Below are 14,278 nucleotides of genomic sequence, written 5' to 3' on the forward strand. Positions count from 1 at the left end.
ATAAAGTAAAATTTTTTTCGGAAACCCTTAATATTCCTTTCAGTTCCCAGAAGTGTGGCATGCGTGTCGCAGTTCCCAGTTTGAATGCATGCGTGGTTTTATTCTAAGGTCTTGAGATAACAAGTAACTGTGACTGAAATGAGTTGCCTTCGAACCACAAAACAGACAACATCAATTGGCGTTGGATCGTTTCGTACTGAATAAGTTCAATTAAACAATTTTGGAAAAGGAACGATCGGTACTAGTAGTCTTTTGTCGTTCGTGTACGACCTAGTTCAATTGAACAAGTCAGTCCACTGAACGAGTGAACGACATGGTTCAGCTTTTATTATTCACTGTTGTTCTCGAACGATGTTGCTCACTGAACGACTTTGCTCAATTAATGCCGTCGGTCACTGAACGACATTGTATTTTCTTCTACACCTTCAGTGTTGTTCACAGGGGCACTGACCAACAGAACGGCGTCAAATATGAACAATTTCACATAAAATCTGTTAATATATTGTCCCATTTCATGGAATGCGGTGCTTAAAAGATCAAATGCTGCAGTAGTGTTTTACGTATAGCTGGAGGGTCAGTAAAAAATATCAAGCGACATTTTAAAATGCGAAGCACCCCCCAAAATGGACAACCGTTGAGCTGGAAACCACGGCAAAGATACAAAGCTGTCCGGAGCAACAACTGCAGGGCAAACAAGTGCGCAGCCGAATATAACGGAGTTATGCCATCGATCACCATCCATTAAAAAGTGGAGAAAATATATAGGACATTTCTTCGAATGATTGTGAAAGGTCATCGTTCTTTACGGTTGGTTGAACCGGCAGAACTTAATTGGAATGCGCTGCCATGCCAATTGAATTGAGTAACCATTTGAACCATGATACAATAATAAGGAGATGTATCACAAGAAAAACCTTTGTTTTTTCTCGACCATCTGTCAAATTTTTTCCTTATAATATTTCACATGGTTTGCAACATTGCTTATCGAATTCAAGTAGAAATTATGCACTTTGACAGTTAATCGAGACATCAGCTGCGCTAAATAGACTACCTATTTATTGTGCCATACATTTGAACCAGGTGGACGACCTTTTTAAAAAAAATGATCAAGTTCGTTCGATCACTGATCTGATCTAGATTGTCCAAGACTATTTACTAGTTGTGGTTCTTAGGTTAATCTAGTTCCTTTTCCTGCAGTCATTTTTTTTTTCCTTTCGATCACCTAGTTCCTTTTGATCCAATCTAGTTCTCCCCGTTCATTGACCGAGTTAACTGAAGTCAGTTCAATAGTTAAGTTTGCACTTAGTTCCTTTTAAATGGCTTAGTTCATTTTCCGGAGTGAGCCGAGTATGTTCTGGGCCGACGGTGAATATCACCGCCGAATGAATCATGAGCTGTACCACCTATTCTTCGACATAGTCAGACGTATCGACTACGTTGGCTAGGTCATGTTGTGAGAATGGATGAGGATGCCCCAGCTCAGAAGGAGATGGCCACGAATTCAATGCAAAGATTGAGGGGAAGTCAACATCCCGGAACATGGTCATTCAAATTGGATAAGGTGTGCACAAGACCGACGCTCCTGCAAAACATCTTTAAAATCGGCTTATGGAACAAACATTCGGTCACAAGCCAGATAGATAAGTAAGTACCAATTAACAATTGTACTAAAACGAACTAACATAATGGCCTAGTTCAATTTCTTTGCCCAACTCTGGTTCCTAACAGAGAATTCAATGGAAAGATCAAGTGGAAGACTATATATCGGAACGTGGCCTTCAAATTGTTGATGAACTGCGTACAAGACCGACGCGCCTGGAAATCTTTTTATACCCTTCACCACACTGTGGTACAGGGTATTATGTCTTTGTGCATATGTTTGTAACAGGCAAAAGGAAACGAGATAGACACATGGTTCCTTTTGAGAATATGCATAGAATCACTTTCTGAGTCCATTTATGCATGTCGGTCCGTCCCTCCGTCTGTCTGTCCATGTTAAATTGTAAACAAAGTACAGGTCGCATTTATTATCCGAATTGGATGAAATTTGGCGCAGCTCACTTATTTGGCCAAAGGACGAACCCGATTGAAATTGGGAAAAATCGGTTCAGATTTAGATATAGCTCCCATATATAGTTTCGTTCGATTTAAGGTAAATGGTGTACTTAAGTCCCTATATATTTTTTAATTTGCACGAATTTTGGCACAGAGTACTGAATTAGGTCCAGAATGATGTGTGCTAAGTTTCATGAAAATCGGTTCAGAGTTAGATATAGCTCCCATATATATTTTCGTCCGATTTAATGTAAATGGGGCACCAAAGTCCCTATATATGTTTCGATTTGCACGAAATTTGGCATAGCGTACTGAATTAGTTCCAGAATGATGCGTGCTAATTTGCGAGAAAATCGGTGCAGATTTAGATATAGCTCCCATATATAGTTTCGTCCGATTTAAGGTAAATGGTGTACTCAAGTCCCTATATATCTTTAGATTTGCACGAATTTTGGCACAGAGTACTGAATTAGGTCCAGAATGATGTGTGCTAAGTTTCGTGAAAATCGATTCAGATTTAGGTATAGTTCCCATATATATTTTCGTCCGATTTAATGTAAATGGTGTACTTAAGTCCCTATTTATTTTTTAATTTGCATGAAATTTGGCACAGCGTACTGAAATAGGTCTAGAATGATGTGTGTTAAGTTTCCTGAAAATCGGTCCAGATTTAGATATAGCTCCCATATATATTTTCGTCCGATTTAATGTAAATGATCCACCAAATACCCTATATATCTTTCGATTTGTACGAAATGTGGCATAGCGTAATAAATTAGGTCTAGAATGATGTGTGTTAAGTTTCCTGAAAATCGGTCCAGATTTAGATATAGCTCCCATATATATATATTTTCGTCCTAATTAATGTAAATGGTCCACCAAATTTTGGCATGTTCCTTCGAGGGAACATTAATATGCAATTGTAAGTATACATATGTACAATATGCTCAAAGTGGTGAAGGGTATCATATAGTCGGCCCAGTCCGACTTTACTACTTTCCTTACTGGTTTAGGATCGGCTTATGGAACAAAAATTCTGTCACAATCCTGCTAAGTAAGTACCAATGAACAGTTGAACTAAAACGAATTAACTTAATAGCCAGAGACTAAAGTTTAGTCATAAGACGTTAGTCATTCCCTTGGCGAACATTAGGCACTATTCGTACAATAGAAATTCCGGTTTTCTCAAGTCCATATTCAAATTTAATTTTCAGTATTTGAGCATATTTTGTAATTCTGGTTTTGCTTTAGAAGTGCCTGACTCCAATCGTATCGATGTTGAGTCTTAAATATGATTGAAAATAAATTAATTCCATTTTCCAATTGGAAATAAAAATAAAATTTAATAGAATATGTAAAACATTGTGCTGGTGCATATATTGAGGTACAGGTGCTGGACGACAAATATTTATCTAAATATGGACAGACATGCAGATATTAGCTAGAACAATAAAAGCTTACATTTACGTTTTGTAATAAATTATATATGTTTGTATATATATAGTAAGTATTTCAATATAGATTTATTTGTATGTGTAGAGATATGTTGTGTTAAATGTTTCACGTGGTAAGTTATACATAGTGGGAAAGAGATAGTTGGAAATAAAAACTTAGAAATCGAAAAGAAAGTATTTGGGACTTTTATGTACAAATCAAATAATTTATATAAAAAATAATGAATTTTTGTTTTATTAATTTTTTTGGTAGAAAAATAAAAATCATAATTGTTCATAATAAAGACTTGTTTGTCATTGGAAATTATAATACAAGAAAATATATAAATGAGCCATTCTTCAGATTTGGACATTATCACAAAATAGGGTATTTTTGTTGTCGTTTTTTTTTTTTGCTCTAGGTAATAGATTACAACAAAAAGAAAATTTTAAAACAGAAAAAAAACACAATTCATTTCCACAAGATAGGAGGACACAAAATCACAGTTTTCTCTGATATTCTCATTCACATTTCGCAACATTTTTTTCACATTTTTTACAATTTCGTTTTTTGTTTTTTGGTTTTTGTAGCTACCTTAGGACCATCACCACGATTCGAATCTTCACTGCTGGTAAAGGTACTGCTGGTATCGATGCCCGAATCTTTTGTGGCCGAATCCTGACTACCTTGTCGCTCGTTGTCCCAGCGGGACCAGTGATTGGCATTTGTGGAAGCTGATGCTGCTGTTGTTGTATCGTTTAGCAGATTTGTGGCAGTGTTTGTAGCAGAGGAAGCAGAAGAAGACATGGAGTGTTGGGCATTGTGCAATTTAGCACTGGTCAAAATGGTGGCCGCACCCACCTCAACCGCCGTTGAGGGTAGTATTGTGGTCACCGGTGGCAAAGAGGTGCTGCCGACATGCAGTCCCGTGTCGGCGCCCGATGCCGTATTGTCAATGTCATGCGAATCGAAGCGTACCGTCTTCTTTATTCTACGCTCTGTAAAGCGTCGGGAGTCCTGAGCTTTATTCGACGACAATACAGAGCTTGGCGTAGCTGCAGATTCATCCCAATAGCTATCGACTAGACTACGATCGCGACTTAAACTACGTGTGGCCCCATCAGTTGTGCTTAAAGAAGATGTCATGGCTGTGCCGCCAACACCACTGGTTCCACTACTACTACCCATATAACGTTCATACAGTGATGCTGAGGATGTGGCCGATGTCTTAGCGCTTAATGGCGTATCGCCGATCACAATTTGTGGGTGTTGTTGTTGTTGTTTGTGCAAATAGCTGCTGGCGGCGCTACTACGTTGGGCCGCCGCAGCCAAGGGTGGTGCTCGCCTGGCGCTCACTCCCCCATACAGTATGTCTGAGCCGATATCTCGTATTTTACTACTGGGTCCCAGGGGACCGTAAAGCGAAGAGGCCGCCGCCGCCGCTGCTGTCGACGACCGATCGTGATTTGTGCGATTAAATGTGTTCCGTTGTTGGACGTCTAAACGTGCCGTGCGCGTTAAAGGATATTTTTCCAGTCTTTCACGATGCAATTCGTAACGATCTCGATCTGCCGACGAATACAAACGATTGCTGCTCGTCAAACGATAGTCAGGGCCATACGAACTGCTGACACTTAACAGATCGCGTTCATTGAGACTTCTTTGTTGCCGCCAGGCCAGATCATCACGCAAAGTGGCTGTAATGAGGTGGTAGGAAGAGATGTGACACAAAAATTGGTTTTTGTAGATTATCGACAAATCGTTGATTTTCTGTTAGGTTGGGACAATTTGTCATCACAAGGAGTTGGTTTTCTTTTACATTGGATGGGTTCAAGGTTTCAAAGTTGCGGCATACATCCTCTCTTTCTTCTTCACAACAAAGTTGATAGGCATTTTTTGTTTTGTAAGACAAATAGTTTGTGGGGATTTTTCTGGGATTATGATGGTTCCAGGGGGATTTTGAGGGATTCACAAGTAGTATTTCGTTCTCATTCATTTGTATATATTTTTATACACATAATTATACATTTAACGTTTGTTGGAAATTTTATAAAAATTTAATATATTTTTTTATATATATTTTTATTCAAAAAATTCTTAAAATATAAATATGAAAATATTGTAGAATTCAGTAATTAATATCCAGAAGTTGATAATTTAAAAATAATTTTATTTATAGCCTATAATTACGCAAATCTAGAAATAAAATTAAATTAAAGAAATAACTCAATGGGTATCTATTTCCCTATTCGAAAAGGACTTTTTGAGTTAATGGTGCAGAATTGTTCGCTATATAGATATAATGTGGTGTAAAAAATACAGATGAATATCGCTTACACACTTACACATATATAGTTGCGCTTATTTTCGTATGTATATGACACATAAAATTTCCTCTTTCGGGACAATTCGGTATCGTGGCAATTTAATCGTCACTAAATATACGATTACACGTAGATTGCGGATATGAGAATGCGACGGCACGTACATGTCGATAGACAAAAAGTTCGGACCACAAACGATGCACAACATTATTGGGGCCACATTGGCCAGAATGTCTAAATCGTCTGGGCATCTCTATCTAAATAAAGCCTCTGGTTTAATAAGCAAATAAAACCTGTCTGAATAGTATTCACACTGATGAGCGTCGTTTATCTAGGTAAGGGATAATTGTGAACTACAGGGTTGCCCATATCCGACGGACCCATCTGGCAACGCCATAACTTTTGACAGAGATGTCACATCGCTTAATGACCTACCGCGTTTGAAGCGTCAGTCTAAGCAGATTTTTACCATGAACCAATAATACACGCCACGCGAGCGCTCTGAAATAGTTGAAATTTACATTCAACAGAAGAAGTCAATTGTGGAAACTCAACGTGTTTTTAAAACATTAAAAAATGTGAGAAGTGCGCCATCTAAAGAACACCATTACGCGTTTATATGAAAAATTTTCGACTGGTAAGGCTCTTTCTAATCCAAAGAGGCCATATAAAAGTCGACCAAGGCGATCGGACGAGAATATCGCTGCCGTACGAGCCAGTGTTGAGAGGTCCCCAAGAACATCCCAAAAACGCCGTTCTCAGCAGTTGGGCATGGCTCGGTCCACTTTACAACGGATTATTCGCATTGATTTGCATTTGTTCCCGTACAAAATTCAATTGACGCAAAGAATGTTGCCTGCGGAGAAGCCTCTTCGATTGGAATGGACCGAAAGAGTCATCGAAATGGCCGAAGATGACGAGCAATTTTGGAACAAAATTATCATGTCCGATGAAGACCATTTCACATTAAATGGAACCGTAAATAAGCAAAATTGCCGTTTTTACGCCAATGAAAATCCTCGGGAAATTCAAGAAGTGCCTCTTCATGACGAAAAAGTCACAGTTTGGTGCGGCGTTAGTGTAAAAACGGTCATTGGGCCGTTTTTCTTCCAAAATAAAAATGGCCATGCTGTTACCATCAATCAGGAGCGTTATCGCGACATGATGACCAATTTTGTGATGCCAATTATTCGTCGAAAGCGTATGAGGCAGTTCTGGTTTCCACAAGACGGCGCACCATCGCACACAAGTCGCATAATAATCAATTTTCTGAAGAAATTGTTCGCGCCCCTTTGATGTCGAAAAGTGGTGATTTGGACTGGCCACCGCGTTCGCCCGATTTGACGCCGCCTGACTTCTTCTTGTGGGGATATTTAAAGTCAAAGGTTTACGTTAACAAGCCAAGGACCGTAGAAGAGCTCAAGGACAATATGCGTGAAGAAATAGCCGCTATTCCGGCCGAAATGTTGGCAAAAACGATGGAAAATGCAGCACAATAAGTCATCAACGCCAGAGGCGACCATTTGAGAGATATCATATTCAAAAATTGATGTAAACAAATCTACTTGGAACAAATTAAATGATTAACATTGCTAACCGCCAAATTTTAATTTTTTTCTTTGATTTAAAAAAAACATGGGTCCGTCGAATGTGGGCAACGCTGTAGTGGTCGCGGATTTGTGACAATGTGCAGATCGTCTGCCAAGCAAGTGATACAGGACCTCACACTAAGCTGCATCTGCATAAAGTCTGTGGAAGTAGTTGCATTTTATGTCATCCACAATAAGAATCAAATTATATGTCGATCTAGCCATGTCTGACACGAAAGAGCTCGCAATACATTTTCAAATGTTGCAGCTTTTCTTATCGCTCCTATGATATTTTGTATCGGAAATGGGATATATCGGTCCATGTTAGGTTTAGTTTCATATGAGTTTATACCCCAAATTTTAATTCTTTCACGATTTCACATAAGTTTTCAATTTTATTTTATTGTTTCCAATATTTTTTCATACGTCGCATGTTCTAACAATTCATCGGAGGAAGGTAGGTTTATGTGCTGCATAAAGAAGTTGTCCTATTCTCCGCATTTAGAAGGTTTTATACGCATTTTCCATCCAATAGGTCTATAATTTGTTATTCGAGTTTCTAGGAAAAGAGGTTCCTGTTTTGACATAGCCCTGAATTTTACCGCACAACATCGGCCGAAGTTGCTACATGTTTTACATAGCCCTAATATAAGAATGTATTTGGAAGGGGTTTTCCGCATTTTCAAAATAAAGGGTCCAGTGTTGCCGTTCGAAAAGGAAAAGCGGACCTAAATGCACGTAAAAAGAGAACAACATCAGAATTTCGAATTAACATTCAAGCGCAATTCTTTTAAATTATTAGCTTGAAAATTGACCAAAGTAGGCAACCCTTGGGCCAAGTTGAAAATTTATATGTTTTTTTTTGCACCAAACTTGGCCCGAAATGTCCAAAACGTTAACACTGAAAGGTGGTAGGAGGCTGACAAATATTTTTGCAGAAAAATGACCATGTTTCACCCGCCATTTTTTTAAGAATTTTTAAGGATTTAGTGAAATTTTCTCATTGAAGTCGCTTTGAATTCGAAAATTTATAGCTTCATGATTCCGATCCACACAAAAACTGAACTTTGTATTTTAAAAAGGCGTGACAAAACAAAAAAAAAAAGGAATGTGTCTTTTGTCCATGTCCATGTCCATGTCCATGAGGTGAACATTCAAAATATATACGAAAAATCCTTCGGGACTTGTATTTGGGGGTTATGTTAGTTTAAATATTTGGTCTTCCAGGTCTTATGAATGAAGATTTTTGAGACTTCTACAAGCGAACTTTCTTCATGAGAGAGAGAGAGAGAGAGAGAGGGAGAGAAAAATTGAATATTCTGGCGCAATGGTCTTCGGTTTTTGGTCTTCTAAAGAGGTAATTCGGTTTTTTATGAGAAAAGCGACTAGGAGTTTATCTCTCCTTTCTATGTAAAACCCTTCATGTATTTTATTAGAAGTCCTTCAGGTCATTTATAAGAATACGTCCTTCATAATAAGTTCTTCAGGTCTTATAAAATAAGATATTCTTGTCTTCTTTATGAAGAATCTATATAAAGATCTTCTAAACTTTCCCAGAAGAATTGTTATAACTTACACCAGGTGAAGTTGATATAAAATTTGTAATTCCGTTTGCAACACCTCGAAATATTGACCTGAGAACTCATTAAGTATATATATTCTTGATCCGAATAACATTTTGTGTCGATGACCATGACCGTATGTCTGTCTGTCTCGATACAGCTGTAAGTTGGTATAAAGGGTTCTTGAATGTTGCAATGTATATACTGAAAATTATCAATATAGGTCCATATTTTGATATAGCCCCCATATACTGACAATGGAGATGTCAGAAACTTATAGCCGCATTTTTACATTGTAGTAATTGTTTTTGGATATTTTAGGGTAAAATACAATGTTGTATATATCGGACCAAGTTTTGACATAGCTCCATTTCATTTTCGGTATTATTATTTTATTAACCGAACTTTTTCGTCGTAAAGTCTATTCTTGGCATATCGGTTTCCTGGTAAATAAATACTTCTTTAAGTAGTCTCCATATAAATGTATCGTTTAATTGGCGGAATGTTTTTCAACCGAAGTGCCTGTAATTTGGAACATAATTTTTTCACATAATGCTATAACATAGTCTGTATATAAATGTTTCGACCAATTTGAGAAATTTCGAATGAACACCACGTGGTGAAGGGTATAAAAAGCTTGGCGTGGCCGAACTTAACGAAGTGTTTTCTTGTTTGAGAAATATCTAAGGAAACTGTCTGGCCTTCTATAAGAAAACTTTTCAAACATATGTTCCTGTAATATAATTAGACCCTTGGTTTTATATGAAAATAGCTCTTGTTCTTCTTTAAGGGTGTATGATTTTCAGTAGAAATATCTCCTGGCCTTGTGGGATAATTATTGTTATTGCAGACTAGAATTATATGAGAAAACGTTCTCGAATTCTATAACAGGACATCCTAGTATGGTTATATAACTGTACCAACCGATTTTCGGCATTTTTAGGATGAAGAGGATTAGGTGTTATCTAATGTATGGGAAATAAAAATACCCTGTATATTTCAGTATTTTTATACCCTCCACCATAGTATGTAGGATATATTAATTTTGTTTTTCCGTTTGTAACTCCTCGAAATAATCATTTCCGACCCTATAAAGTATATATATTCTTGATCAGCGTAAAATTCTATAACGATATAGCCATGTCCGTCTGTCCGTCTATCTGTCCGTCTGTCTGTCTGTTGTAACCACTCTAGTGTCTAAACGAATTGAGATAGATCGGCAAAATTTTGCATAGAGTCGTCTATTGTCTGCAGGCAGGTCAAGTTCGAAGATGATCTTTATAGGTCCACGTTTAGGCATTGCTCCCATATAAGGGTACCCCCCAATTTTCGGTACTTTGAGGTTCTTGAGCGCGTTTTTCGAATGAATTCGCTGAAATTTTGTACATTGAGTTCTTATTAGGTAGCAAATCTCTCCACTAAAACTTGTAAATACGGGTCCATATTATCGGATAGCCCCCATATAAGGGTTCCTGAGCGAGGGTTTCAACCGAATTCGCTGAAATTTGGTTCATGGGGTTCTTATTGGGTACCAAATTTCCCCACTAAAAATTATTAATATAGGTCCGCTTTTTCTGGTGGCCCCCATATAAGGGTACCTCCCAATTTCCAGTTTTTGGGGGTTTTGACCGGATTTTTTCACCGAATTGGTTGTAATTTAGTAATTTGTGTTCTTATTGGGCAGCAATTCTCTCCACAAAAAAACTATAAATATAGGTCAATATTTTTGAATAGCCCCCATATAAAGGTACCCCCGATTTTCGATATTTTGAGGTTCTTGAGCGCGTTTTTCAACCGAATTCGCTGAAAATTGGTATTTTGTAGTCGTATATGGTACCAAATCTCCCCACCAAAAATTATTAATATTCATCCCTTTTTAGGGGTAGTCCCCATATAACCTCCTGTTTTATATTAAAACAAATCAGATGTTCCGTGTGTTGCGGTTGGGTAGTCGTTACGGGAAATAGCCAATTTTTACCCTACAAAGACGTTTTAGGCATCTGTTGTAAGCATTCCGTCTTTTAAAGATATTGTGATAAAAAAAACTCAAACATGACAATAATGAAATATGTCGGCAGACATTTAGCCATCTCCTCAATATAGTGGTACCTCCTGAAGGAAAGAATTGAGATAAACAATTAAAATATTGGATAAACAATTAAAATACTGTCAGTATAACTATGGTGGAGGGTATCCAGAGTTCTGCCCGGCCGAACTTAACGCTTTTTCACTTGTTAGGATTTTGAACCCATTTTTCATGCCAAAGTGATTGCAAATTTATATTTTGAGCTCTCTGGGTAGAACATTTCAATAAGAAAAGTTTTAAATATTGGTCTGATTATTGTTCTGCACCTGGCACAGTTATTCAAATATTTATTACTAAAAAAATTTTGGATGCACATAAAAAATATACATTTTTCAACTTCTGGATATTATTTTCACAATATTTATAAATAATAATAAAAGAAAAAATTATGTACTTAACCTGTAACCTATAGTAAAGTATATAAAAAAGTAATTATATAGTGGATTTTTTTTTTTAAGTTGGAAAAGTAGGAGTAAGTGTTACGGTAGAGTGGTGGTGGTGTGTGTGTGTTTATGTGAGCTGTGTTGTAGAAAAGTTTTTACTGCAAATGTCTTTGTGAAGAAAAGTTTAAGAAAACGTAGCTTTTTGTTCATATGTATGGTGTGGCTTGTAGCAAATGTTTGCGTGTTGGTGTTTGAAGAAGTATTTTGTTTGGAAGAAAATTTTGGTTGTTTATATGTATATTTTAGTATATTTAAATACCATAGGACGTACATATTTTAAATACATATACGTATATAGTTAGTGTTTCATTATAGAAATATACGAAATCAATCTTAGATCAATAAGAAAATTACAGAGAGAGAGAGAGAACGAGAGATAAAGAGAGGGGAGGAGGAAAACAGCGTTACGATATCCATGCAAATTTTCCACATTTTCATAGGCATACAAAAGAAAATTTGAAACTAAAAAAAAAATATGAAAATCTGTACAAAAACCATCAGTCGTAAATGTTGTGAAGAGACAAGAAAGGAAATGAAAAAAAAAAAACATTTAAATAAGGAAATACATTTGTGTTTGGTTTTTCTCTTTCATTAAAAGAGAATCGATATTGTTCGGTTGAAAAAGAAATGGCGTGAGAGTGAAAGCAAAGTAACAGTTGTGGTGTATAGTAGTGTGACAAGGAGATCATGTTTTCATTTCTTGTTCCAAATAGTTAGAAGAGGAAAACAATTGAACAAGTGACAAAATCAAAAGTAGAGAACAAACATATTTTAGCAAGACACACAATTCAGTAGGAAGGATCACATCAGGTACAGAACAGCAACATCAACAACAAATAAATGTGTGTAATGTTTTTGGCTTAGCACGGCTGGTAAAAAAATACACACGCATACACACACACAAAAACAACGTCATCGAGTGTTTATTTTTTTTCGAAATGCTCTACTACAAACAAGAGCTGATTTTTTCAAAGTGATGGTGCATTTTGGCTGGATAGTGCAATGAAAATTAATGCCGGAATACTGTCCACACAACGATATTTGGGATCCAGAAAAATGGAAATCATAACCAAAAACAGAAGTTAACAACATTTAAAATAATAAAAGAAATAATACCAACACACGTATATAACACATAAATAACACATTTGTACATATAAAGAAAATTATTAAAAATAGTAATTTTGAGAAAATTTGAAGTAGATTTTTTTGGTGCCAAAAAGTTTATAAAAAAATAAATGATGTAAACAATTTTGCAGAATTTCATTCAAGTTGGTTTTTTTTTTTGTAACAGATTGTTAGTAAAATTTGGAAACTTTTTCTTTCAGTGGTGCATAATAAAAATACAAAAAAAAAAAAAATAAAATAATAATAATTACTATATAATAATGGGTCATTCCATACAATTTAAAGAAAATATTATGTTCATAACTTCTATTCGAAGTATTCTAGGGACTTTAATTTTACAAATATTGAAAAAAAAACTTTTAACAAAAAGTATTTACTCGTATTTATTGTTATGTTTTCTCCCAGACTACTTCCGAAAATGGTGGCTCTCTTAAGATCACGCTCAGAAAAAGGTTCGTGGTAATTGGTGCAAAAATCTACAATATACACCTAATAGATGTTAGTGCTATGACATAGCCCGCATAGATAGGCCCTATCCATTTTTTTGTATTTTATATTTTCAAAACATGTCCACGATTTGGTATAGCCCAAGTTAAGGTCCATTTTGGGCATTTTTTATTCTGAGGTGTCAACAGAAAAATAAAAATAGAAGTCCATATTTTGGCCTTAACACGTGCTTATGGGGATTTCCAATTTATATAAAAGACCTGCTTCATTCTTTTTTATGATCCTATGAACATCTTCTGTGAAGAAGTTTTCTACCCACCAGGGTACTGGAATGCCAAATTACTGTCACTTCATAATGCCAAAATGTAGTCAGAAGTGACTACAGCTAATTCGTTTGAAAAACGATCCCAAACTCTCAAATTTTTTAATATTGGGGAGTACTGTTATATGAAGACTACCAGGAATCTTGGACCAGATCTTGGATCTTGCTAGTCAGATTTGCAACTCGCTTGGCAAACGTACCCAAACTCCATAAAATATCGAATTTTGGGAGTTACATGGGGTCTATACCACAACGTTCACGGATATTGATAAATTTTGGTGGGCTGATTTGACACTCAATGATAACCTACGATATAAAATTCGAGAGATTGAAAAACGGGGATGAATGTCATATGCTTATGGGTAAACCCTGTAAAATAGAGACTACCCCAAAACATGTCAAAAATTTTCATAGAGATGTACTACTATACGGCGACTACCCTAAATCATGAGAAATCATATTATCAAATTACAGTCAATTAAGTTGAAAATGTTCTCAAAATAGCCAACATTTCGAATAATAGGAGATACTGTTATATGGGCGCTATAACAAAACGTACCAAACCAAAAATAATATTCCAGACAAGAACCAGAAGTGGTACCAATGTACATACCCGTATGAGCAGAATTTCAAAGCTCTATTGAGTATGAGCATTCCAGTGAATATTTCGATGGCATACAAATATAGAAATATTTATTTTGATACCCTTCACCACACTGTGGTTCAGGGTATTATGTCTTTGTGCGTATGTTTGTAACAGGCAAATATAATCGAGATATACCCATATGCATAGAATCACTTTCTGAGCCGATTTAGGCATGTCCCGCAGTCCATGTATTTTTGTGAACAAAGTACAGGTCGCATTTATGATCCGATTTGGATGAAATT

General features: G+C 36.3%; 2 protein-coding genes across 2 annotated transcripts in view; both read right to left on the minus strand.

Moving 5' to 3' along the window:
- The window catches only part of LOC133326591 (regulating synaptic membrane exocytosis protein 1-like), an 81,989-nt gene that overhangs the window by 65,572 nt on the left and 2,139 nt on the right, over positions 1-14,278 (minus strand). The window lies entirely within an intron of this gene.
- Positions 3,259-14,278, minus strand: part of LOC133326615 (rab-3-interacting molecule unc-10-like) — a gene marked incomplete at its 5' end in the record, with an annotated part of 54,877 nt that continues 43,857 nt past the window's right edge. The window contains 2 exons of the mRNA XM_061535249.1: positions 3,259-3,339; positions 4,084-5,186. Coding sequence (XP_061391233.1) covers positions 3,259-3,339; positions 4,084-5,186 — 1,184 coding nt within the window. The remainder of the gene's footprint in view (positions 3,340-4,083; positions 5,187-14,278) is intronic.

This window comes from Musca vetustissima, unplaced genomic scaffold, assembly GCF_032173495.1.
Source record: "Musca vetustissima isolate MV318-11 ecotype Yass unplaced genomic scaffold, APGP_CSIRO_Mvet_v1 utg55918, whole genome shotgun sequence".
Lineage (NCBI taxonomy): Eukaryota > Metazoa > Arthropoda > Insecta > Diptera > Muscidae > Musca > Musca vetustissima.